Source organism: Heteronotia binoei, chromosome 1 (genome assembly GCF_032191835.1).
Source record: "Heteronotia binoei isolate CCM8104 ecotype False Entrance Well chromosome 1, APGP_CSIRO_Hbin_v1, whole genome shotgun sequence".
Taxonomy (NCBI): domain Eukaryota; kingdom Metazoa; phylum Chordata; class Lepidosauria; order Squamata; family Gekkonidae; genus Heteronotia; species Heteronotia binoei.
The window spans coordinates 16,385,091-16,412,453 of NC_083223.1; the positions used below are offsets into that span (position 1 = coordinate 16,385,091).

Genomic DNA, 27,363 nt, shown 5'->3' on the forward strand with positions numbered 1-27,363 from the left:
GTGATTTTTGCATTCCGTTTATCAATGGGTCAGGAAATTGCACCTTGCAAAATCACAGCCTTCCTCAAACACGAATTTGGTTTTGAATGGTTTTATGCAAATTCCCCGTCTCGATTATTTGGAGTTTGAGAATCCTACTGAATGCAAAAGGCGAGATTAGATGAACTGCATGGATATCTTGCACTGTAATTCCCTCCATAATTTTAAACATACCCACACTATTTACAAAAAAAATATTATCTCCTTTAATAACAGGGTATTTTTATTTATTATCTTTTAGTTTTCTATTTTTTTTTTAAGGCACGAAGCGTGTTGTCAAAGTATTTTGTGGGAAAACCTTCCAAGAGTGAGAAAAACAATTTTAATGAAATTTTTTTTTGCATGTTGATTTAAACAATTTACTTCTCGATTGCCTTCTTTCCAGCTGCTGGGCTGAACCTCTTTGAAGGAGACATTTTACTGCCCGTGAGTCTTTTGCCAACCTCATGCATTTTACTCCACATTAGCAAAACCCTGTTCAGGATGCAAAGGACAAAATCTCTAATCTCAGTCTTTCCCCGTTTTCGACAGAGAAGCCGTAGCGTGTTAAGAGACGAGAATCTCCTGTGGAAACTTCCCATCCCCTTCATCTTGCACAACAACCTGGGTAAAAGAAAGCTGCTGCTATAACTTCAGCTGAGGTTAAACCTGATCGTTTTGGGGATTTCAACACAGAAGTTGGCTCTATGGAGGAGGAAATGACCACTAGCCTTACGCTGCTCTCACGCTCCTCTTCTACGCGGGGCTTCCGTCGGATTTCACACTATCTGCCCCGGGGCTGCAACTAGCTTCGCCCTTTTTGCGGGGCAAGCTGAAACTGGTTTTTAGAGGATCTTGTTTGCTGCACCAAAGAGGCGGGTCAAATTGCAGCCCCGGGGCGGATAGTGGGAAACCCAACGGAAACCCCACAGAGAAGAGGAGAGTGAGAGTGGCATAAAGCTAATGGGAAATGGGTCAATGTATTATAATTGTAAGCAGGGCTTTGTTTTGTAGCAGGAGCTCCTTTGCATATTAGGCTACACCCCCCAGATGTAGCCAATCCTCCAAGAGCTTACAGGGCTCTTCTTACAGGGCATACTGTAAGCTCCAGGAGGATTGGCTACATTAGAGGGCTGTGGCCTAATATGCAAAGGAGTTCCTGCTACCAAAAAAGCCCTGATTGTAAGGAAGAAAAGGGAGCTAGGAACCAGAAGCGCTGATATTCAGAATCACTCAGGAGCTTTTTCTGTGTCAATTCCATTGAACTGAATGTGGAGGAGGAGCAGTGCGTTCCTGAAACTCCCATTCCTTTTAATGAGGCTTCTAGAACCATGTCATTCAATTAACCACAGATGCAATGAATAAAAGTTGTTAGGGTTGCAATGTTCCCTCTAAGCTGTAGAGTCCGGTGAGCAAAAATTCTACTTTGTGAGCTGCTGGCATTAAAGCGGTGAGCTCCTGCATCACTTACTTGGCTCTGGGGCCATCCTTCCTGAGCTATGAGAAAAACGAGTGAGCCAGAGACTAAAAATCTCTGAGCTAGCTCACACTAATGCAGCTTAGAGGGAACATGGTTGCCAGGTCTGTGCTGGAAAATTCCTAGAGACTTTGGGGGTGGAGCCAGGAGAGGGCGGGGGTTGGGAAGGGAGGGGCCAAAACATGGTACAATGCCATAGAGTCCACCCTCCAAAGCAGCCATTTTCTCCAGGGGAGCTGATCTCTTCCAGCTGGAAATCAGTTGTAAAAGCAGGAGCTCTCCAGGCCCCACCTGGAGGCTGGCAACCCAAAATAGAGAATCGCAGCGTAATAGGCAGGGGAAACCAAGCAATTGCTGCTGCGATTACCAGCCTCAAAAAGAAATATTAACCAAAGAAAACAAATTAGAAAATACCATATCAAAATATTTGTACTGATAAATAAACCTCACAGTCATTCAGTCTATAATTCATGCAAAAGACGTGTTCACTGGACGCCAGTCCCAGGCTTTTATAGCATTCCTGTGCTGACTTTCCTTCGGGATAGTCCTGGTGAAAATGTATAACAAATCCACTTTGTGCAGAAATCTTCAAGGAAAGTAGACAAAAGTCCAATAAGCTCTTCACAAAAAGCAGCCAGCAGTTCAGTACAGCTACAAGGTCATACTGATATCCTTGTTTCACTCTAGCTTTTTCCAGCTGGATAAAGAAATCAATACAACATCATATTAAAATATAAATGTTTTCAATGTTTTAAGATGTTAGTGGTCCCTATGGGTAATAACTTGTTCATACATTACCTTTTCCAAAACAGTCTTAAACACAGGGTAAAAACGCCATATACTGTAACTCACAGAGTCTCACTTCAATGTGATACTACTACACGTTGCTGCTGAATTTATATGCCCACAGGTGTATCCGTTTTACCACAAACGTAGTTTAAAGGAACATTCACAATTTTACAGCGTTTTTGCAAACATTTCTATTACAAGCTACAGCAGTGTCAGTAACAAAAATCCACCTGAAAGTTTAACCAAAGAACACCCTATTAAATTTAAACATCCACCGGAGTCTATGCGCTTCTTTGTATTATTAAAGTTTCCTAACAGGTTGCAAGACAAAGTGGACTGTTAACAGGTGGCTATTGCAGCAGGAGACCTGCATGATCTTTAAACTGCAGACCTTGACGCCGCACGGCTTGAACAATGATTGCTTTTTATAAATCATGAGATATAATGGGGTGTTCTTTGGTTAAATTTTCAGGTGGATTTCTGTGAGTTATAGTATATGGCGTAGATGTACTGAATTGCTGGCTGCTTTTTGTGAAGAATTTATTGGATTTTTGTCTACTTTCCTTGAAGATTTCTGCACAAAGTGGATTATACATTTTTTCACCGACTATCTTGAAGGAAAATCAGCACGGGAGTGCTATAAAAGCCTGGGACTGGCATCCAGTGAACTCGTCTTTTGCACAAATTATAGACTGAATGACTGCGATGTTTATTCAGGGCTTTTTTTGAGCAGGAACGCACAGGAACGCAGTTCCGCCTGGCTTGGTGGCAGGGTCCGTGGCCTAATATGCAAATGAGTTCCTGTTGGGCTTTTTCTACCCCAAAAAGCCTGTGTGAAACCATAGTGATGTCAGGGAGTATGGCCTAATATGCAAATGAGTTCCTGCTGAGATTTTTCTACAAAAAAAGCCCTGGGTTTATTTATCAGTATAAATATTTTGATATGGTATTTTCTAATTTGTTTTCTTTGGTTAATATTTCTTTTTGAGGCTGGTAATTGCAGCAGCAGTTGCTTGGTTTCCCCCGCCCACCTGGAGGCTGGCAACACAGACGTTGTGAGAATTGGCTAATATTTAACAATGGCCATTCCTTGCTCTGCCCTGCCCTGTATAGTCCAGGCTAGCCCAATCTCATCATCTCTCAGAAGCTAAGCAGGGTTAGGGTTAGGGTCAGGGTTAGAGTTAGGGTTAGAGTCATGGTTAGGGTCAGGGTTAGCGTTAGGGTCAGGGTTAGGGTTACGGTCAGAGTTAGGGTTAGGGTTACATGACTGGGAGACCACCATGGAAGTCAGGTTGCTATGGGGGCAACATAAAACCACCTCTGTTCCTCTCTTGCCGTGAAAACCTCATGGGGTTGCTATAAATAGGTTGAGACTTACTGGCATTTTCCACCATCCCTTGCTCTGAATAGTCCAAGTGATACAGAAGGACTGTCCCAGAATGCAAAGGGTAAGGATTGCAGGCATTTGAACCTGAGGGATCCCATGGACAATGGAATGAAGCACTGGGTTTAGGCACAGAGTTATCTTGGAACCAAAGGTCAACACCTGTAAACTGAAGTAGTAGGAGGGCCACTGAGCAGGGTGGGGCTCGGGAATGTCCAGGGCTGGCGCATGGGAGTAGGCAGGGTAGGTGGCTGCCTAGGGCTACCATACTCCCCTTCCCCTTCCCAGGAAGGCGCCGCTTGACCGCTGCACTCTTCAGAGCCAGTTTGGTGTAGTGGTTAAGTGTGCAGACTCTTATCTGGGAGAACCGGGTTTGATTCCCCACTCCTCCACTTGCACCTGCTAGCATGGCCTTGGGTCAGCCATAGCTCTGGCAGAGGTTGTCCTTGAAAGGGCAGCTGCTGTGAGAGCCCTCTCCAGCCCCACCCACCTCACAGGGTGTCTGTTGTGGGGGAGGAAGGGAAAGGAGATTGTGAGCCACTCTGAGACTCTTCGGAGTGGAGGGCGGGATATAAATCCAATATCTTCATCTACCTCACAGGGTGTCTGTTGTGGGGGAGGAAGGTAAAGGAGATTGTGAGCCGCTCTGAGACTCTTCGGAGTGGAGGGCGGGATATAAATCTAATATCTTCTTCTTCTTCTTCTTCTTCTTCTTCTTCTTCTTCTTCTTCAGAGACTTTCAACCCAAAAGTGGCCAGGCTCCACTAAAACACCGCGCTCTTCGTTGGCTTCCAAGGAAGCCTCAGAAGATCGCGGCGGCCACTTTCGGGTTGAAAGCAGCCGAGCAGCGCCTTCCCATGAAGGTGCCGCTTAGCTGCTTTCAACCTGAAAGCCGTCAGGCACCACTAAAACAGTGCTCTTGGGAAGCTTCCAAGGAAGCCTCTGAAGAGCATAGTGTGGGGAAAAGGTGGCAGTGCGGCAGCACTCTTGTGCACCGCCCATCACTCTCCCCCCCACTTGCTGCCCTGCACGATGATGTCACAAATAAACTTTGTGAAGGGGCCTTGTGGAGGGGTGTGTGTGTGGCGAAGGGGTCTGCCTGGAGTGGCAGAACCCCTAACTCTGGGCCTGGGAATGTCAACATCAGGGCTTTTTTTGTTAGCAGGAACTCCTTTCCATGTTAGGTCACACACTCCTGATATAGCCAATCCTCTTGTAGTTTACAATAGGCCCTGTACTTAGAGCCCTGTAAGTTCTTGGAGGTTTGGCTACATCAGGGGGTGTGGTCAACAACAACAAAAAAGCCGTGGTCAACAACAATAATCATTCTGCTATATGTCATGGTGAGGGAATCAGAGCCAGATTCCTCACTGCCCACTCCTGGAATTCTGGGGAATTTTTGGCCATCATTTTAGGTATCCTCTTAGTTAATTGAAAACAGTTCATATGTAATTTCGGCTCATGTGAACCCAAATGCCTAGGGGTACCCTAGAATCAAATATGTCGCCTTGTGTGCTATATTCCGTCTTCAGAAACACAAAGGCTGAGGGTGAAAGCTAAAAGCAATTATTATGAATTTTATTTTCAGATCTCAATGCCAAAGGGGTAATCCTCAGAGCATTTGAAGGATTCAGCTTAAAGTCATGTGTGCAATTTAAACCTTATGAAGGAGAGAGCTCGTTTATAAGATTTCAAAAGTCTGAAGGGTAAGTAAGAGAACCTGAATGATTCAGATTATAGAATGAAGACACCTTTTCTCGCAAAAATGTGTGCATTAAGCACGTTGGATTCAGTAGAGGATTTCTGTGGACAGAAGTGGGAAGGACTAGTTTCATCAGCTTCCCCCCTTATGTTGTCCCTAGAGGCAACATTTTTTTTTGGGGGGGGGGCATTTGAGGATGTAGCAAGAAGTGAGAAAATTGTTCTTGTTATGTATTGCATCTCACTGGGTTCTTGTTGCCTGAGCTTGAGACAGGCACTCCTTGCAAACCAGGATCCTGAAGCCTGCATGAACTGGCCAATCAGGATGCTAGGCATGTAACAACTTGCAACAAAGAGATGCAAATTATGGATTTTGGAGTGAGCCAATAATAATAATAATAATAATAATAATAATAATATAATCACATTTTATTTATATCCCGCCCTCCCCGCCGAGGCAGGCTCAGGGCGGCTAATAGGAGTAACCAGGGGTGTAACCAGGGGTGGAATTCAAGCAGGAGCTTATTTGCATATTAGGTCACATACTCCTGATGTAGCCAATCCTCCAAGAGCTTACAAAAAAGAGTCTTCTAAGCTCTTGGAGGACTGCTTACATCAAGGGTGTGTGGCCTAATATGCAAAGGAGCTTCTGCTAGAATTCCACCCCTGGTGCCTGCTAGGGAGATGTGGTTGACCATGGCCAGATTGTAGATAGTTGCAGTTTTGCCTGTGTTCCTCTGCTACTGTTTCTTCTTCCAATAAAGTGTTCTTGGTTGATTCAGAGCTGGCTGAACTTACTTTGTTTCAGATCTCTGCTTTAGGAACCCATTGGTGAGAATTCCCAGTGGACCAAAACTCCAGTCTCTTCTGATGAGACAGCTAAAGAATGTGTGATTTTGGGCCAACACTGAATATGGGTGAATAGGCTTCTCCCCACAGAGTTATAGATCGGTTAAGCCCAGTGGTGGAATTCTAGCAGGAGCTCTTTTGCATATCAGGCCACACACCCCTGATGTAGCCAATCCTCCAAGAGCTTACAAGGCTCTTTTTTGTAAGCTCTTGGAGGATTGGCTACACCAGGGGGTGCGGCCTAATATGCAAAAGAGCTCCTGCTAGAATTCCACCCCGGTTAAGCCCCATTCCTTGTGTTTCTGTTTCTCAGGTGCTGGTCCGCACTTGGAGATACAAAGACAGGCCAAAACCTTTCTGTCGGTGACGGATGTGATAACAAAGCCATTGTGTCACATGAAATCTTACATGCTCTGGGATTCTATCATGAACAGGCAAGGCCAGACCGGGATGATTATATTAAAATCTGGTGGGATCGCATCGTTCCAGGTTGGTTTCTCAATCTCATGAAATCATTTGGAATATAGGAGCTGAAGCCAGCTGGCCATTTCTCTTGAAGACAGATAAGATCCATGCATGTCCTTTTTTAAAAATTTATTTTTGATAAAATATAGAATAAAACTAATATAGGCAAAGTTCTGAAATACAAATGACAAAGCTATTATAAGACTAGACATCAATTATATAAGCTCAAAGTCAGCTTCTTATTCTAGAGAAGAAAGCATTCCATTTTCCAAATTTATCTGACGTTTGGCCATGTAGGAGACAAGTTAGTTTACATAGACTAATACCTTCTACCAGGACCTTTTTTTGTAGAAAAAGCCCAGCAGGAACTCATTTGCACATTAGGACACACCCCCAATGTCACCATTGCTTCACACTGGGCTTTTATGTAGAAAAAACCCAGCAGGTACTCATTTGCATATTAGGTCACACCCCCAATGTCACAATTGCTTCACACTGGGCTTTTATGTAGAAAAAGCCCAGCAGGAACTCATTTGCACATAAGGACACACCCCCAATGTCACCATTGCTTCACACTGGGCTTTTATGTAGAAAAAACCCAGCAGGAACTCATTTGCACATTAGGACACACCCCCAATGTCACCACTGCTTCACACTGGGCTTTTATGTAGAAAAACCCCAGCAGGTACTCATTTGCATATTAGGTCACACACCCTGAACGCCAAGCCAACCAGAACTGCGTTCCTGTGTGTTCCTGCTCAAAGAAAAGCCCTGAATTCTACAAATCTCTCTAACCAATCCTCTTTCTTTGGGATTATGTTCTTCAATCCTTGCACATTCATTTTTGATACCTCTGTCAACACAGGTTCTTTGAGGAATAGATTGGTCCTTTCATTAGTTCATTTTAATGCCATTTATTGTTCATTTTGGTAGCAAAGATAGGATTTACAGAAATTATTCCATTCCACAAGGACCTCTAAGGCCTGGTTCACACACACACACACACATTCATTCATTCATTTATATATTTATTTATTTGAAAACAGAAAAAACAAGAGGACAAAAACTTAAAATACAGCACATAAATAAGATTTTAAAAAAGAAAGTATCTGCAGGGCTCTCCCTTAGAGGAGGGCAGGGAGCTGTTCCTGTTGGCAGTAGAGGAGAGGACTCACAATAACGGGTTTAAATTATGGGCGGGAAGGTATCGGATGGATAGCAGGACATTGTTTTTTTTACAGTAAGAGTAGCTCAGCAGTGCAATTGGCTGCCCTCATAGAACGTTGGATTAGATGACCTGTATGGCCCCTTCCAATTCTGTGATTCTATGACTTGCATAAAGACAAATATATAACAATGGTGATGGCGGATCTACACATAAGTTTGTATCCGCAGTTTCCAAATATCCCAAAAATGTCCATGTGCAGTTGCCCTTTATATGTCATGCATTCAAAGAGAATTCTAAAGCCCTCAGTTCAGAGGTGGGCTTTTATCTTTCCAATAGAGAGCAAGTTTGGTGTAGTGGTTAAGTACATGGACTCTTATTTGGGAGAACCAGGTTTGATTCCCCACTCCTCCACCTGCACCTGCTGGAATGGCCTTGGGTCAGCCATCGCTCTTGTAGGAGTTGTCCTTGAAAGGGCAGCTTCCGTGAGAGCTCTCTCAGCCCCACCCACCTCGCAGAGTGCCTGTTGTGGGGGAGGAAGATAAAGGAGATTGTAAGCCACTCTGAGATTCTGAAATTCGGAGCGGAGGGTGGGATATAAATCCGATATCATCATCATCTTCTCCATCATCATCATCATCATCATCATCATCATCATCATCATCATCATCATCAATACTGTAATATGAGTCTTTAAGTTGTAGCAAGGGAAAGGAAGATCTGTATTCGTTGATTACAGGTTAGCCTCCTAGAGATGAACAAGTACTTTAGAAGTACACAAGCATCCTCAAAAAGCAATGGACATTATAACACAAAATTGATATGAGTAACTGATACATGTAATCGCATAATTATGAATTGCTGGTGAGAGCCATAATAGGAAATCTGAACATGATTTTCAGAGGGAGAGGGATGAATCTCCAAAAAACCTAGCTGTAAGCAGTGGGGTATAATACCACAAAGTCCACCCTACAGAGCAGCCAGGTTTTCAGGGGAACTGATCACTGTCATCTGGAGATCAGTTGTAATCGTGGGGATCTGTGGAGACTGGCAACCGTATAAAGCAGCAAGCTCATGGCTGATCTGAGTTTTGAAACAAGTTCTTCCTGCATGCTGCCCATGCTCTTGAGGGTCACAGGCTGTTGCCCCGATTCTGCCGACCTGCAGGGCTTTTTTTTTGTAGCAGGAACTCTTTTGCCTATTAGGCTCCACCCCGCTGATGTAACCAATCCTCCTGGAGCTTACAGTAGGCCCTGTAAGAAGAGACCTGTAAACTCTTGGAGGATTGGCTACATTGGGGGTGGAGCCTAATATGCAAAGGAGTTCCTGCTACACAAAAAACCCTGGTAGCCTCTCCCAATCAGGGGTGGAAATCTAGCAGGAGCTCCTTTGCATATTAGGCCACACACCCTTGATGTAGCCCATCCTCCAAGAGCTTACAAGGCTCTTTTTTGTAAGCTCTTGGGGGACTGGCTAAGTCAGGTGGGTGTGGCCTAATATGCAAAGGAGCTCCTGCTAGAATTCCGCCCCTACTCCCAATCCAGTTATGCTTCTGGAGTAGAATCCCTTTGCAAGTATTGTGAACGCTCCAATCGGAAGTAACACCCTGTATCTCCCACAGATCAATCCTTCAACTTCCAGAAATACAGCAGCGACGTTCTCAACGACTTGAATACTCCCTACGATTATGAGTCCATTATGCACTACGGTCCGTTCTCCTTTACTCAAAACAAGAGTTTGCCGACGGTTACTGCCAACATACCTGAATTTACTGGTATTATTGGTCAACGCCTGGATTTCAGCAGCACCGACCTTCGGCGACTCAATCAGATGTATAACTGCAGTAAGTCCATATGGAGATGCTGACCTTGAATTTTTGGTTTGAGCACAAACAGACCCCTTTCTGAATATTAAATCACTTTTTCACACGACTGCCTTTATTGGCATATATAAAACAGAGGGTCAGCCAGGTTACAGATTAAGAGAGTACAAAATCCATACAGAATAAAATTAGGATTGTAAAATAAAAACAAAGCAGCAACATAATAAGACCTGATACATAGTACTACTTATTAGGATGAGTAACCATCGCTCTCTCTCTATAAAAAAAAAAACTTTGCTACTAATTCAGTTATCTCCGGATCAGGGTTATCAAGCAAAAAAAGCACCTTAAAATCATCAGAGGTCTCTAAAATTTGGGCCAGTATGGGGTATAAAAGATCCCAGCAGGACGCCAAATAGAGAGGACATAGAAGAAGAACATGGGCGACAGTCTCAACACAATCCATTTTACAGGGACAGCACCCACTCGAATAAGGTGTCCCTTGGAATCTCCAAATAAAATGGCTGACAGAAGGTCATTGACTCTGGCCAAGGAAAAGGCTCTGTGCAATTTGGAGCTAGAAGTTGATAGAGGTACACAGCTGGAATATTTGCATTTGGAACAATCCCTAAGTTTAAGGGAGAACAGGTTGGCAAAAGAGTTTGTAGCTCTGAGCCCAGTAGACTAGATTTTATTTTTTAAAAAGCCTGGGACTCAGAAAGCGAGGATAAGGATTCTAAAGATAGATCCAGGGAACTTATTTTAGCTTCAAAGTAAGACAGGCAGCTAGAATTATAAGATGGCTGTGAATTGGCGACTCTTTCCACCGCCATTTTTACATTGCCAAATATTCATAAGTTACCTTATTCTTGTCATTCCTTCCTCAGAACAGTGTACATGGTTTTCATCTATTTTACCTAGGGTTGCCAAGTCCAATTTAAGAAATATCTGGGGACTCTGGGGGTGGAGCCAGGAGACTTTGGGGGTGGAGCCAGGAGACATTAGGGGTGGAGCCAAGATCAAGGCTTTGACAAGCATAATTGAACTCCAAAGGGAGTTCTGGCCCTCACATTTAAAGGGACGGCACACCTTTTCAATGCCTTCCTTCCATAGGAAATAATGAAGGATAGGGGCACCTTCTTTTGGGGCTCATAGAATTGGACCCCCTGGTCCAATCATTTTGAAACTTGGGGGATATTTTGGGGAGAGGTACTAGATGCTGTACTGAAAATCTGGTGCCTCTACCTCAAAAGACAGCCCCTCCAAAGCCTCAGATACCCGCGGATCAATTCTCCATTATTTTCTATGGGAATAAATCTCCATAGGGAATAATAGAGTTCCCAGCAGACATTTCCCTCCCCTCCCCCCGCTTTCTGACGACCCTGAAGCGGGGGGAGGGCCTCCAAACCGGGGGATCCCCTGCCCCCACCTGGGGATTGGCAACCCTAATTTTACCAGCATAAAACCCTCTGAGGTACGTTAGGTGGAGAGATGAAGAAGAGGAGGAAGAGGGGATTGGATTTATGCCCCACCCTTCACTCGGAGTCTCAGAGTGGTTTACAATCTCCTTTCCATTCCTCTCCCCACAACAGGCACTCTGTGAGGTAGGTGGGGCTGAGAGAGCTCTGAGGGAACTGCTCTTGAGAGAACAGCTCTGAGAAAACTGTGACTGACTCAAGGTCAACCAGCAGCTGCCTGTGACGGAGCAGGGAATCAAACTGTTCTCCAGATTAGAGTCTGCTGCTCAGCCTCTACACCAAACAAGCTCTCAGAGTGACTAGTCCAAAGTCATTCAGTTTCTGTCACGATTGAATGGGGACTTGAACCTTGCTGTTCCTGGTGCTAGTCCCAAATCCCAGGGCTTAATACAGGGCCTTCTGTAAACTCCATGAGGACTGGCTACATCAGGGGTGTGTGGCCAAATATACAAAGGAATTCATGCTACAAAAAAAGCCCTGCCATACCCTAACTCATGAGGGCCGGATCTGACATAAATGAGACCTTGTTGGGCTGGGCCATGTCGGGTTGGGCCGGGCCATGTTGGGTGGGGCCATGTTGGGCCAGGCCATGCGTGTGCATATTTAAGATTAGGTAGCAGAGATATAAACTTTATAAAGGACACAGACAAACACAAATATATATTTTTAAAAAACTTAAAACATGCTTAAAACCAGGCCTTGAATTCAGCAGGAGCTCACAGGTGCACAGCTCTAGAAGCTTTCTGAGGGTTCCCCCTTCTCCTTCCCACCTTGTCCATGGAACAGTAGGTGCAGCTGCATAACAATCTCTGGATCAGCTCCACCACCTATTTTTCTACAAAACAACCCCTGCTTAAAACATTAGCGCTTGTTGGTCTTAAAGGTGCTTTCTTTATATTTCTTTCATGGGATCCAGGAAATCGGGCAAAGGAAGTTGTGGCTCTTTCCTTCTTTTCCCAGGGGACAGAGGAGGGAGGAGCCTCAGCCAATAGAAGGAAGAGAGGCTTGGCTCAGTATTGCTGTGCAGTAGTAATACTGTGAGAGAGCCTGAAAAAATAAGCTCTGCCTTCCTCCTCCCTCCCCAAGTGAGGAGCCTCATCCAATGGAGAAAATAGAGGTTTTGCTCTGTAGCTCCTATGCAATTGAGCAAGCCTTGCAAAGCAAGCTGTGATGCAGAAGGAAGCAAGAGAGAGGGAGAAAGAAGCAGATGACAGCCAATCGCTCGGGGGCCTGATAGGAGCCCTCCGGGCGCCTGAGTTGGCCCCCGGACCACATGTTTGATACCCCTGCCCTAACCGTTTTATAGCACTGACTCCCTTGCTGGGTTGGTGAGCATTATTATCCCCATGTTGCAGGAGATGGGACTGAGACCAAAGCAATAGCTTGAGGTGGGCCTGTTGGCAGCGGAATTTAGGACTCCGTAGCTTGAGGTGGGCCTTCTAGTGAGTTCCTGTGAGACTGGGAACTTCCTGATCTGTAGCCACCACATGTAAGGTTGCCAGCTCTGAGTTGGGAAACACCTGGAGATTTGGAAGATGGAGTCTGAGGAGGGCGGGGTTTGAGGAGGGGAGGGACTTAATCAGGGTGAAATGCCATGAAGTCCACCCTTCCAAAGCCACCATTTTCTCCAGGGGAATGGATCTTTGTTGTCTGGAGCCACATTCTGAAGGTTATGCAACAAAGCAATGATAAAGATGTATAGGTGCCTAACCTAACCAACATGCGTACAACTTTTGAAACATATAGGAAAATGTTTTATATTGTTTATGAAGCTATGAATTTTATATGCAATGTAAATGTAACAAGACAAATATATAGATTAATGAAATGTGGCAAATAAATGCAATCAACCAAGGGGGATAACAAATGAACAAAAAGTTCCATAATATATTGAGCGCTACCCATCCATGTGACATAGGGCGGCCAAGCTCCTGCTGAGGGTGGGGAATCCCCCGTGGGGGTGTGCCAACCCACCAGCACAGAGCAGCCTGCTGGGGGGAGATCCCCGCCCCCAAACAGCCCCGTCACCATGCAATGTGCCCTGCACGATGACGTCACCAGGAAGTGACGCCATCGCACCAGGCATGTTGTGCTATGGACACTCTAGGATTCACGGTAAAACTCTATTGTACCATAGAGTTTCTATTGCGGATTCACATTAAAATTCTATGGTACCGTAGAGTTTTTACTGCAGATTCTAGAGCATTACTCCGGGGATGCTCTAGGATTCATGGTAAAACTCTGTGGCACCATAGAGTTTTACTGCAAATCCTAGAGCACCCAAGGTGCAGTGTGCTTGGTGCGATGACATCACTTCTGAGTGTCGTCATCGTGCTGTGCACTTGAGAGAAGAGTTCCCCACCAGAGCGGCAGAGGGACTTGGCGAACCCTAATGTGACAGCAGATTTATAGTGAAGTCTGTTGCGTTCTTTCTTACTTTTCATTTGTCCCCCCTCCCCACACAGCAAGACCGCTCACACTTCTGGACCAATGCAATTTTGAGTCAGCTGATATTTGTGGCCTGGTTCAGGAAACCGGAGATGACGGCAACTGGATTCATGAGAAGAGCAACTTTAAGGATAACGATCACACACTTGGCGGAGTGTGTAAAGGTAACTTCAGTGCTGAAAGCCAGGCCCTGACATTCCGTGACCATATAAGAGACCATTCCGTGTGACCATATAAGAGACCTCCTGAGAGCTGGTTGAATTTTCAACCCCAGGATGACCCAGTTAGGTTGCGCTCGTTTGTTGGACCGCATTCACACATCATTCCGCATTCTTGCCCTAGCAGTCATCTGCACCTGAATTTACCTATGTGAAAAGCCAGTCCAATTGGGAATTATAACATTAATGCAACCAGGGCCTTTTTTAGCAGGAACTCCTTTGCCTATTAGGCCACACCCCTGATGTAGCCAATCCTCTTGGATCTTACAGTAGGCCCTGTACTAAGAGCCCTGTAAACTCTTGGAGGATTGGCTACATCAGGGGTGTGTGGCCCAATATGCAAAGGAGCTCCTGCTACAAAAAAGCCATGATTTTTCCCAATTGTTCTGATTCTGCTTAGTTTGCTTGTAACCCAGGGGTTGCATTTTATTTCATCAGACTCAGGGCTTTTTTTGCAGCAGGAACCACTTTGCATATTAGGCCACACACTCCTGATGTAGCCAGTCCTCCAAAAGCTTACAGTAAGCCCTGTAAGAAGAGCCCTATAAGCTCTTGGAGGATTGGCTACATCAGGGAGGTGTGGCCTAGTATGCAAAGGAGCTCCTGCTACAAAAAAAGCCCTGAGTGCAACTATGGCTCATGGATGCCACCTTCAAGAGATAAAACTGGCAAAAGAAACCTGTGTGGGTTAAAAGACCTCCTTGGTGGTAGACAGCGCTGACAAGTCACAACCAACTTATGGACACCCTGTAGGGTTTTCAAGGCAAGAGATGCACATAGGGTTGCCAAGTCCAATTCAAGAAATATCTGGGGACTTTGGGGGCGGAGCCAGGAACAAGGTTGTGACAAGCATAATTGAACTCCAAAGGGAGTTCTGGTCATCACATTTAAAGGGACCGCACACCTTTTGAATGCACTCCCCTCCTTGGAAACAATGAAGGATGGGACACCTTCTTTGGGGGGGGGGGTGTCATAGAATTGGACCCCACAGCCCAATCTTTTTGAAACTTGGAGGGTATTTTGGGAAAAGGCACTGGATGGTATGCTAAATTTTTAGTTCATCTACCTCAAAAAACAGCTCCCCCAGAGCCCCAGATACCTGCATATCAATTCTCCATTATTACCTATGGAAATCGGTCTCCATAGGGAATAATGAGTGCCCAGCAGACATTTCCCTCCCCCCCCCCCCCGCTTTCCATTGACCCTGAAGCGGGGAAAGGGCCTCCAAACGGGGGGGTCCCCTGCCCCCACCTGGGGATTGGCAACCCTAGATGCACAGTTGATTTGCCATAGCCTACCTCTGCATAGCCTGCACTTCCTTGGTGTTCTCCTTTTCATATTAGGCTACACCCCCTTTATGTAGCCAATCCTCCCGGAGCTTACAGAAGGCCCTGTAAGAAGAGCCCTGTAAGCTCTTGGAGGATTGGCTAAATCAGGAGTGTGGGGCCTGCTACAAAAAAGCCTGCAATTGGCCACATTTCACTGTGTTCTTGATAGCTGATCAAACAGAGTGATGGTCTTCATTCAATAGTGGTAAAACCGCTGTACTGCAGTCCTAAGCTCTGCTCACGACCTGAGTTCAATCCCCGGCAGAAGCTGGGTTCAGGTAGCTGGCTCGAGGTTGACTCAGCTTTCCATCTTTCCGAGGTCAGTAAAATGAGTACCCAGCTTGTTGGGGGGAAAGTGTAGAGGACTGGGGAAGGCAATGGCAAACCACCCCGTAAAAAGTCTGCTGTGAAAACGTTGTGAAAGCAACATCACTCCAGAGTTAGAAACAACTAATGCTTGCACAGGGGACTACCTTTTTATATTTGTGTGTGTGTGTGTGTGTGTATATATATACACACACACACACACACACACATATATATATATACACACATATATAAAAGGTAGTCCCCTGTGCAAGCATTAGTCATATATATATATACACACACACACCTCCAAGAAGTCTAAACTTCAAAAAGCCCTGAGAGCAAGTTTGGTGTTGTGGTTAAGTGCGTAGACTCTTACCTGGAAGAACCGGGTTTGATTCCCCACTCCTCCCCTTGCAGCTGCTGGAATGGCCTTGAGTCAGCCATAGCTCTCTTATCTGGGAGAACTGGGTTTGATTCCCCACTCCTCCACCTGCAGCTGCTGGAATGGCCTTGGGTCAGCCATAGCTCTTGTAGGAGTTGTCCTTGAAAGGGCAGCTTCTGGGAGAGCTCTCTCAGCCCCACCCATCTCACAGGGTGTCTTTTGTGGGGGGAGAAAATAAAGGAGATTGTGAGCCGCTCTGAGACTCTGGCTGATTCCGCGCTCACTTTGCCCCAGGGCAGGCTTCCATTTCTGTCCGGAGCAAGCTGGCAATTTCGCACCTCAGGTTTATGCTGCTGCATGGCAAGTTCCGGGTTTCCCTAGGGCAAAGTGCTGGTGCGGAGCAACTGGTGCGAAATCGCTAACTTGCTCTGGACAAAAACGGAAGCCTGCCCCAGAGCAAGGTGAGTGTGGAATCAGATTCAGAGAGAAGGGCGAGGTATAAATCGGCGGTCTTCTCCTTCTCCTCTTCCGTTGCCTGAATAAATTACATAGCATTAGTCAATAAACCCAATTATTTGCTTTGTACAAGGTTTTTTAAAATGCATAAATGCAAGGCAATAATCATTGAAGTTAAAATACCATTTTCCTCCTACTTACTCCTTTGAAATAACTCGCAGTATGGTTTAAATAGGCCATTTCACAGAAAGAGTAATTCAATAGTTAGGACAGGACAGGATGTTTTTTTTAATTCCTAGTTTTCTTATCTCTGTACTTGTTGTTCTATGATTCATCCTTGAGCACAGGTATGAATATAAAGTTCCCAAACAAGTTATCTTTCAGCAATGCCCACTATCATCTGTGAACTTTTACAGAGCTGTAAAAGAGAACTTAGACCATATGTTATGACTTTCATAGAATGCTAATCAACAAAGGTATGAGGACATATTATATAGTATAGGCTAAATTCCCTAAGTGAAAAGTTGCTGATAGAAATAGATAAGCATTTCTGAAGTGGAAGTCTTTTTGTCCCATTTACTCCGTTGTCATTGAAGCAGATTTGTTTTCTACGTCTATGTTAGAAATGTACATCAAGTCTACCAGTTCAATTGCTGAGGAATTGTCCTAATAATACTATGTTGAGATTTCCAGCTCCAGCTCCAGAATAATAGTTTTCAATAGCCTTAGAAGAGGAGGTAGGGTTTCCAAGTTTTTCCGGGCAACCAGCAGGGGATAGGGGAACTTAGAAGCAGAAGGGAGGCCCAGGCTACGTTACTAGCAACATGGTGATATCACTTCCAGTGTGTATTGGAAATGACATCATCATGTTGGGACATCCTGGCGACACTCTGATATTTGGGCAAAGACTCTATGGTAAAAATGGCTTCTACCATAGAGTTCTTCCCTAAATACCAGAGTGTCACGCAGATGTTGCCAACATGATGATGTCGCTTCTGTGACGTTGTCAGCAATGTAGCCTAGGCCTCCTCCTTACTCCTTTCTAAGTTCTCCTGTGAGTCAGCTGGTCGGTGGCAGGGGGTGGGATACAGGGACAGGAGATTTCCCACCTCCACTGGGGGGTTGTGCCCTTAGGTGCTTAGACTGTCAAAACTAGAGAGCCCTGATATATAAACCATTCACAATATTGTTAAAGGGACAAAAATGAGACAGCGGATGGTACTGGTGACTCTATTCGGTCATGTCTAAAGCCTCAATTTGATGGAAGAAGCCCCCTCTTCCAGAGTCTGGCTCCTGGGGCCAGAAGAAAGTTCCCAAATTGAATGGAGAGGCAAGATACAAGCCAGTATTTTCTCATAAACCAGTCACAACCTATACATGAAGTTACTTCAATTGCACCAATCTGAGATTATGCAGATCATCTTTGCAGATGGTGGCTACTTCATGTTCTTTGACACCAGCTCTGGGAAGGCAGGAGAAACGGCCATCTTGAAATCTCGCGTTCTGAAACCAAGGAGGATCCAGCAATGTCTCCAGTTCTTCTTTAAAATGACTGGAAGCGCTGAAGACAGGCTTGTCATCTGGGTAATGAAGGATGATGGCTCCGGAACTGTTCGCAGTCTGTTTAGACTTCAAGCTCTTCAAGGTTATTTTGTTTTTGGTTTTTTAATGGTATTTTATTAGAGGGTTTTATACATATAATAAAAAGAAGGGGGGAAGGTAAAATAGTGTAGTTCTAAAAGAAAGAAGTAAAAATATATAATTCAGATATTACAGCTAAAAAGAAGGGATGGTATTTGATTCTCCCCACTACTGGGATCCATACATTTGCTAGTTACAACCTTAGTCCAATATCAGAGCAAAGGAAATGTATCACCTTTTTTTATAAACTTATATTTGCCTTTTAATCTTCACAATCATGTCATCAATTCGTTTTTTTTTTCATGCAAGAAGTCCGTAAAGAGTTTCCATGTAGGTATAAAATTAATTAAAGTTTATCTTTTACCAAAGATGTAAGTTTGGCCATCTTTATTCTGAAAGTGGCTTGGAAATCTTTATTTTTCCTCAGACACAGAGAGAGGGAGGGAGGGGGAGAGAAAGAGAGAGAGTTTTATGCATAATGCAAAGTTTTATATCATTTGGACGTCTGAGTATAATGGCCTAGAAAGCTTTCATTACTTAGGACTGCTCCCATACTGCATTTTTGTCCAGTGAAAGACCTCCAACCTCCTAGCATGAGGGAAAAATGCAGAAAGTATACCTTAGACCTAGAGTCCCCCAACACTTTAAGCCTGTGGGGGCCTTTGTAATTCTGGCACTGTGGGGTGGGTGCGGAAACAAAATGGCTGGCATAGGTGGCAGAGCCAGCCACAAAATGGCTGCCACAGCTTATCTTCAGTTCCAAAGTGGAGATCCTTGTGCTGTGGTGGCAGTTGCTGCCGAGCAAAATTTGTAAAAATCTGCTAACCACATGTACGAATCACAATTGTCTGCCTTTTATAGGAGAAAATGATAAGAACTGGAAAATTGCCCATGTGCCCCTAAAAGGTCAAGAAAAGTTCCGGTATCTCTTCCAAGGGCAAAAGGGTGTCACCAATCATTCATCTGGAGGAATTCTCATCGATGACATCACCCTCAGCGAAACCCAGTGCCCGAATGCTGTGTGGCGTATTGATAACTTCTCTCATCTCCTCGACACCGCTGCTCTGGGTCATACCGTGCTGAGTCCCCGTTTTTATAGCCCCGAAGGTTACGGTTATGCTGTAGCTGTAACTCCCAGACTCTTGGGGAGTTCGGACTCTGAAACCTGCACCAGCATTTCTTTTCACTTGACCAGCGGAGAGAACGATGGTGTCCTTGAATGGCCGGCACTGAACAGACAAGCTACCATCACTGTACTGGACCAACATGCTGATGTTAGGAAGCGTCTGTCCATAGAAAGGAGCTTCACAACGGATGAGACTCAGGTGCTGAAAGGTACGTAGTCTCGGAGCAGTTACCACAGAGGGAGCAAGACTGAAAATGAGGTAAGAAATGGACTTCTGTTTATCAGCAGGGATGGCCACCTGTTTTCTTTCCTGATCAGCTGAAGTGCATAATTTAAGAAGTATACCTCAGGATTGAATGCACAGGTGTCTCCAAGTGAGAAGAAAAGCAGGGTGATAGGGATGCCAGCCTCCGGATGGGACCTGGAGGTACCATAAGAACATAAGAGAAGCCATGTTGGATCAGGCCAATGGCCCATCCAGTCCAACACTCTGTGTCACACAGTGGCCAAAAAATGTTATATATATATATATATATATATATATATATATATATATATATATACACATACACATACACACACACACACACACACACACACACACACTGTGGCTAATAGCCACTGATGGACCTCTGCTCCATATTTTTATCTAACCCCCTCTCGAAGCTGGCTATGCTTGTACCTGCTACCACCTCCTGTGGCAGTGAATTCCACATGTTAACCACCCTTTGGGTGAAGAAGTTCTTCCTTTTATCCATTCTAACCTGACTGCTCAGCAATTTCATCGAATGCCCACGAGTTCTTGTATTGTGAGAAAGGGAGAAAAGTACTTCTTTCTCTACTTTCTCCATTATCTTGTAAACCTCTATCATGTCACCCCGCAGTCGACGTTTCTTCAAGCTAAAGAGCCCCAAGGGTTTTAACCTTTCTTCATAGGGGAAGTGTTCTAATCCTTTAATCATTCTAGTTGCCCTTTTCTGGACTTTTTCCAATTTTAAGCACGTTTTAAATTTTAAAAAAATATATATTTAATTGTGTTTTTCTGTGTTCTTTATAAAGTTTATATCTCTGCTACCTAATTTTAAATAGGTAACACACAAGGCCTGGCCTGACGTGGCCCGACCCCAAAATGGCCGGGCCTAACCCGACATGGCCCAGCCCAACAAGGTCTCATTTATGTCAGATCCGTCCCTTAAAACAAATGAGTTTGACACCCCTGGTTTGGAGGGTGGACTCTACAGCATTGTACCCCATCGAGGTCCCTGTCCTCTCTAGGCTCCACTCCTCCCCCAAATCTTCGGGAGTCTTCCAACCTGGATCTGGCAGCCCGGCCTCCCTGAGAGAAAGTTTGGTATAGTGGTTAAGTGTGTGGGCTCTAATCTTGGAGAACTGGGTTTGATCCCCCACTCCTCCACACACACCTGCTGATGTGACCTTGGGTCAGCCCCAAGTTCTCTCAAGGCTGTTCTGCTCAAGAGCAGTTTCTGTCAGAGCTCTCTCAGCCCCACCTACCCCACAGGGAGTCAGTTGTGGGGAGGGGAAGGGGAAGGAGATTTGTAAGCTGCTCTGAGACTTCTTTGGGTAGTGAAAGGTGGGGTATAAATCCAATCTCTTCTTCTCCTCCCCACTGTCAGTAGCCAGTATTTATTGGTAGTCAGTGGTAGCTAGTGGTAATTGCCACCAGTATTCTTTCTTAAAAATGGAATGAAGTCAGGTGGAATGTGTTTTGCTTGCTGTTTAAGGCGACCCAGAATATTATGACGCGCAGAGAATTTATATACGCTACTGGAGTATTTGCAGAGGGCAACCCTAAGTGTCGCATGTTCTGTGATATTTTGCAGGAGAAAATAATACTTCCAGGTGGGGAAGTCCCTCTAGTCTTGGAAAATTTGATCCTGAATGCAACTGTAGCAGAGGTGAAGGCTGGGGATGGAGAAAATTCGCCACGCATGAACAGCTAAGACAAAGGAATTATCTGAAAAACGATGCCCTTGTCGTCCTTGTAGACTTTGAAGGTATGAAAGTTTCATTTTTTTTAATAAAGCACATTTTTTTAATAAAGCACATTTTTTTTTTAGTTTTATTTTTCTTTTGTTTTATAACCTATTCCGGAAGGAAGGAAGAAAACAAAAATTACCTAAAGCAATTTTTAAAATTACTCAAGTTCAAGTTCAAGAAAGCAAAAAAAAACCCCTGGTAATCTTTGGGAAATGTTAAATATATGCAATATATGCAATATTTATTTTCTTATCAAATCTAAATTTCTTGAACTGATTTCTTGAACAACATAACATTCATTATTTGTGTATAGTTGTACTATTTGGCATTTTCTTTTAGAAAAGTTGCAAGTAGATACCCAGCACTGCACTCTGTCCCAGGGCCGGATCTAGGGGGGGCAGAGGGGGGTCCTTGCCCTAGCTGCCACCAGAGGGGGTGCGCCAAATTGGGTATGGAGTCCATTCTATCTATGGGCCGATAAGATAGAATGGGCCCATAAGGGGGTGTCATCTTTTAATTTTGCCCCCCCTCAAAAAACATGTCCATCCGGTCCTGCTCTGTCCTAGGATAGTACACGGGACACAGAAGTAGGTGGGGTTTCCAGTTCCAGCCTGGGAAATTCCTGGAAAGTTGGGGGCAATGCTGCGGGTGGCTGTAGTCTGGGGAGGGATTCAAGCTAGAATCTATGATTCACCCGTTGAAACTGCCATTTTCTCCAGAGGAACTGATCATTGTACTCTAGAGATCCATTGCAATTCTGGACAAAAGTGGCAGCTTAAGTGGGTGGGTCACATCCCCGTTCACCTCCCTTCCCTCCTCAGACTCCACCCTGGCCAGGTTCCACCCCTAAATCTCCAGGAACTTCCTGATGTGAAGTTGGCAACCCCACTTGCAGGGATACTGGTTAGCCACTGTGTGGGAAAGGACTCTGGACTAGACGTATGGTAGTTGAACGAGCCCAGCAGGAACTCATTTGCATATTAGGCAACACCCCCTGATATCACCATTGTTTTGTGCAGGGCGTTTTTTTAGCATGAACATATTTGCATATTAGGCCACACACCCCAACACTAAGCCAGCTGGAACTGCATTCCTGTGTTTTCCTGCTCAAAAAAAGCCCTGCATGTACTCACGGTCTAGGCTTGCCATTCCCCAAATGGGGGCAGGGGATCCCCCAGTTTGGATGCCCTCCCCCACTTCAGGGTTATCAGAAAGTGTCTGTGGGCACTCCACTATACCTTATGGAGACTGTTTCCCATAGGGTATAATAGAGAATCACTGTGGGTATCTGGGGCTCTTTTTGGGGGGGGGGGGTTGAGATAAAGGCACCAGATTTTCAGCAGAATGTCTGGTGGCTCTCCTCAAAACACCCCCCAAGTTTCAATAGGATTGGGCCAGGGGGTTCAATTCTCTGAGTCGCAGAAGAAGGTGCCGCTATCTTTCATTATTTCCAAATGGAGGGAAGGCATTTAAAAGGTGTGCAGTCCCTTTAAAAGTGATGGCCAGAACTCCCTTTGGAGTTCAGTTATGCTTGTCACACCCTTGTTCCTGGCTCTACCCCCAATGTCTCCTGGCTCCACCCCCAAAGTCCCCAGATATTTCTTGAGTCAGACCTGGCAACCCTAACGTGGTCTGATCCGGTAATGCACCATTTACGATCTTGCTAGATTGACTCAGAATCTTATTTATTCATTCTTTCCCCCTTGATTAATAGTGGTTTCTCTACAAAACGTGTGTGTGTGTGTGTAGTTACAATTGTGTTTAAAAATAATTTCCTCTTCTCAGGGCTTTTTTTGCAGAAAAAGCCCAGCAGGAACTTATTTGCATATTAGACCACACCCCCTGGTGCTAAGCCAGCCAGAACTCTGTTCCTGTGTGTTCCTGCTCACCCCTCTCCCCGCCTCTTCTTAATGCAACAAACATTTAAATTCAACCAGCCCTGCACAGCACCATGTCACTTTTCATTTAATTTTATCCAAGCATGCTCCCCCCCTACGGTTGCCAATCCCCAGGTGGGCAAAGCAAGAAAAACACCGTGCACCGAATGTTGCAATATAAGTGCAAAACACTCTTTTACTCAACTACTTTACCACTGTAATTCTTCAAAGCAGGTAAACAGTCCTTAGTAGAAACTCAAACTTTAAATGTTGCCAGGTCTGAAACTCTGCTGTCTTCTTGTCTTTCTGTTGAGAGATGCAGATAGCCCGCCTGTTCCTCTTTGAAGAGTAATTCAACAGGTGTAGTAGCAGCAACACGAGTCCTAGATTCAAGTTCGTGTTTCCTTTACACTTCCTCTGGCTGCTATTTTTACACTCCAGGACCCGTGCTTCGGCAACAGCTCACAGAGAGCCAGTTTGGTGTAGTGGTGAAGTGTGCGGACTCTTATCTGGGAGAACCGGGTTTGATTCCCCCCTCCTCCACTTGCACCTGCTGGAATGGCCTTGGGTCAGCCAGAGCTCTGGCAGAGGTTGTCCTTGAAAGGGCAGCTGCTGTGAGAGCCCTCTCAGCCCCACCCACCTCACAGGGTGTCTGTTGTGGGGGAGGAAGGTAAAGGAGATTGTGAGCCGCTCTGAGACTCTTTGGAGTGGAGGGTGGGATATAAATCCAATATCTTCTTCTTCTTCTTCTTCTTCTTCTTCTTCTTCTTCTTCTAGCGGCCAGACGAAGTGTAAAGGAAACAGGAACTTGAACCTAGGACTCATGTTGCTACTACACACCTGTTGAATTACTCTTCAAAGAGGAACAGGCGGGCTATCTGCGTCTCTCAATAGAAAGACAAGAAGACAGCAGAGTTTCAGACCTGGCAACATTTAAAGTTTGAGTTTCTACTAAGGACTGTTTACTTGTTTTGAAAGATATTTAAGAATTACAGTGATAAAGTGGTTGAGTAAAAGAGTGTTTGGCACTTATATTGCAACATTTGGTGCGTGGTGTTTTTCTTGCTTTGCCTAAACACACTGCAAGTTTCCTTATTTACCGAATCCCCAGGTGGAGGCAGGGGATCCCCCAGTTTGGAGGCACACCCTCCACTTCAGGGTCATCAGAAAGCAGGGGGAGTGTTATTCCCTATGGAGCTCGATTCCCATAGGGTATAGTGGAGAATTGATCCATGGGTATCTGGGGCTCTGGGAAGGCTATTTTCTGAGATAGAGGCATCAGATTTACAGCATAGCATCCAGTGCCACTCTCCAAAATATCCTCCAAGTTTCAAAAAGATTGGACTAGGGAGCCCAATTCTATGAGCCCCCAAAGAAGGTGCCCCTATCCTTCATTATTTCCAATGGAGCAAAGGCATTTAAAAGGTGTGCAGTCCATTTAAATGTGATGGCCAGAACTCCCTTTGAGTTCAGTTATGCTTGTCACAACCTTGCTCCTGGTTCCACCCCCAATGTCTCCTGGCTCCACCCCCAAAGTCCCCAGATATTTCTTAAATTGGCAACCCTATCCCCCCCCTTTTTTCCCTTTTTTGTTTGTGCTCATTGTTAAATAAACTGACATCGTGGATACTAGTTTCCATTTTCTTTCTGACGTACAATGTCTGTCATGTTATCACCCCCTGCCTGCTTCTCTCTTTGGACAAGATTTAACGTATCTCAAGAACTCTGAACAATCCTGTCTGAAAACCTGGCACCTCTCTCATAAACCCCCTCCAGCTCGGAGGAAAAGATCGGCCCCACAGGAAGATATGCTGACCACACCAAGTGAACCGTGTGACCCAAATCCTTGCCAAAACGGTGGTATCTGTTTCACAGTCCAAGAGAGAGCTAACTGCAGGTATTCTACTCAGGCTGTTTTCCTAAGTGCCTTTTTGCTTTCGTTTATGTGCTGCGGTTGCGTTGTATTGAATCGAGCCAGTGTGGGGTAGTGGTTAAGAGTGCTGGACTCCAATCTGGGGGAACCGGGTTTGATTCCCCACTCCTCCACATGAAGCCAGCTGGGTGACCTTGGGTCAGTCACAGTTCTCTCAGTGCTGTTCTCTCAAGATAAGTTCTCTCAGAGTTCTCTCAGCCCCACCAAACTCACAACATGTCTGTTGTGGGGAGAGGAAGGGAAGGAGATTGTAAGCGGCTCTGAGACTCCTTCAAGTATTGGTATAAAACCAGTTCTCCTTCTCCTCCTGGGATAGAACTATTTTGTTACAGAGACAGATTCATGCGCTGTTCAGGATGTGGCATAAAGCACAGAATACTTTCCAGGATGCTTTTCTTTGTTTTTCCAAAAGTCCCAGTCTTGGACATCCCTGTTTGATCCTAAATTATTAACATGCCCCTTCCGCTGTGCTCGGGGGTTCAGTACAGGTCTCCTGTTGCCGGATGCTGTAGAGCCAATCAGAATTTTCATGGAAGGATAAAAAGGGTCAACCTATCGGCAAGGCAATGATGCAAGTGTAAAGGGAGGGATCAAGAAAAGCCTTCATTACTTCCTACTCTTCCTCCAAGGAGGTTGTGTTCTCCCAACCCGTAAGGCAGAGGCAGCTTCCCTCCCTCCCTTCCTTCTTTCCTTCCGTAGAATCATAGAGTTGGAAGGGACCTCCAGGGTCATCCAGTCCAACTCCCTGCACAATGCAGGAAACTCATAAATACCTTACAGGATCTTCATTGCAGTCAGCTGGACCTCTAGCCTCTGTCTAAAAACCTCCAAGGAACCCCTGCCCTATCTATGGGGTGGGAGAACACAACCTCCTTGGAGGAAGGGTAAGAAAGAATGAAGGCTTCCTTCGTTCCTTCCTTGGGCTCTCAAACATCTGACATTTATTCTATGTGGCTCTTAGGTTAAGCAACTTTGGCCACCCCTGCCATAAGGACTTGAAGACCTAGACCGTTTTCGCACACAGCTTACCACGGGGTCACGTTCCTGTTCTCTCCACAGCGTCCGTCAGATTTCCCATTATCTGCGCCAAAGTTACAGGAAGTGCCGTGGCTTTTGCGTAGCAAACGTAAACCGCCAAAACCCAGTTTACGTTTGCTACGCAAAAGCCGCGGCACTTCTTGTAACTCCGGCACAGATAATGGGAAATCTGACAGACGCTGCGGAGAGAACAGGACCCCGTGGTAAGCTGTGTGCGAAAACAGAACTAGTCTAACACTCGGTTTGCTCCACCACACCGGATCTCTGGCCTCTCTTTTGAGAGAGATCCAGGTGGGCAGCTGTGTTGGTCTGAGGAAGTAGAACAGATGTTGAGTCCGGTAGCATCTTTAAGGCCAACAAAGGTTTATTCAAGGTACGAGGTTTCATGTGCTTGCACACATCTTCAGACGCATAGAAATGGAGGCTAACATTTTGTGTCTATATAGACTGATGCCTCTGCATTAGCTATGTTAGGAAACATTAGCTTCCATTTCTATGTGTCTGATGAAGTGTGCGTGCACACGAAACCTCATACCTTGAGTAAACTCTCTTTTGAACTCACTTCAATGTTATCCCCGGACTATCTTTAGAGAGGCTCTTGATTACCTTAGGAGACATTCCTTTCTCTTCAGGCTGCTGTGAACTGTCACATTGAGGGGGGAAATGGTGGATCTCATAATAATACGGATTCTCTCCCTGGTTTTTGTCCACAGATGTGCTGCAAGCAAAATATTCTTCTACACGGGCGGGAGATGCCAAGCAATGCATATTAATTGGCGCATCCTCGGAATGCTGGTTAGCGTAGCTGCTGGAGCCATTATACTTACTGTAGCTATTGTTTCTACACTAGCTGAGGGAAAAAATGCTTTTCCAGAGCCATCCTGAGCACTGCCTTAGGATACCACTGCCGGGCTCCCAGTCGGGGCAGGGAATTCCCCAACCCAAGTTTCTGTAATCCACCACTATTTAAAATTAATACACAATGCTGTTAGCCCTAGGAATTGCTGGAAACTCTATGGTAAAACTCTATAAACCATTAAGTTTTGCTGCAAAGGAACTTCAAGGACAGAATGGAGAGGGAAACTGCTGAATTAAATTATTATGGAACTGGGAACAAACACTCCCCCGGGACTGAACAGGGATATTGGGTTTTTTTTATCTCATTACATGTACTAAACCCACTTTCGCCTGGTATAGCTATATAGCCACAGTATTCCAATGTATTTCTCTTTTAGAATAGTGCATCAGAAAAATGTTCTTTGTACTGACGTACTCAAATAGGGATACTGGCTGTTTATCTCATTACATATACTAACCCATCATCCACTATATTTTAATGTATTCTTTTTTCTAATGGCAAACTAGAATTGCAGTTCACACCCAGGATACTTCATGGGTTTAGTACATGGACATCAATCTGCTTTGCATTACCTTTTGTTGTTGTTTCAGTCCAGTTAACAC

General features: G+C 45.1%; 1 protein-coding gene across 1 annotated transcript; it reads left to right on the forward strand.

Annotated features, from left to right (window-relative positions):
* Nucleotides 1-420: 420 nt before the first annotated feature.
* LOC132586479 (meprin A subunit alpha-like) lies at nucleotides 421-26,707 on the forward strand (the record flags this gene model as incomplete). Its single annotated transcript, XM_060258576.1, has 11 exons — nucleotides 421-465; nucleotides 571-646; nucleotides 5,257-5,374; nucleotides 6,532-6,707; nucleotides 9,470-9,691; nucleotides 13,614-13,760; nucleotides 17,719-17,934; nucleotides 18,792-19,265; nucleotides 20,898-21,071; nucleotides 24,636-24,755; nucleotides 26,616-26,707. Coding segments are annotated over 11 exons (1,860 nt in total), but the record flags the coding sequence as incomplete, so codon positions are not given.
* Between the last annotated feature and the right edge of the window lie 656 nt (nucleotides 26,708-27,363).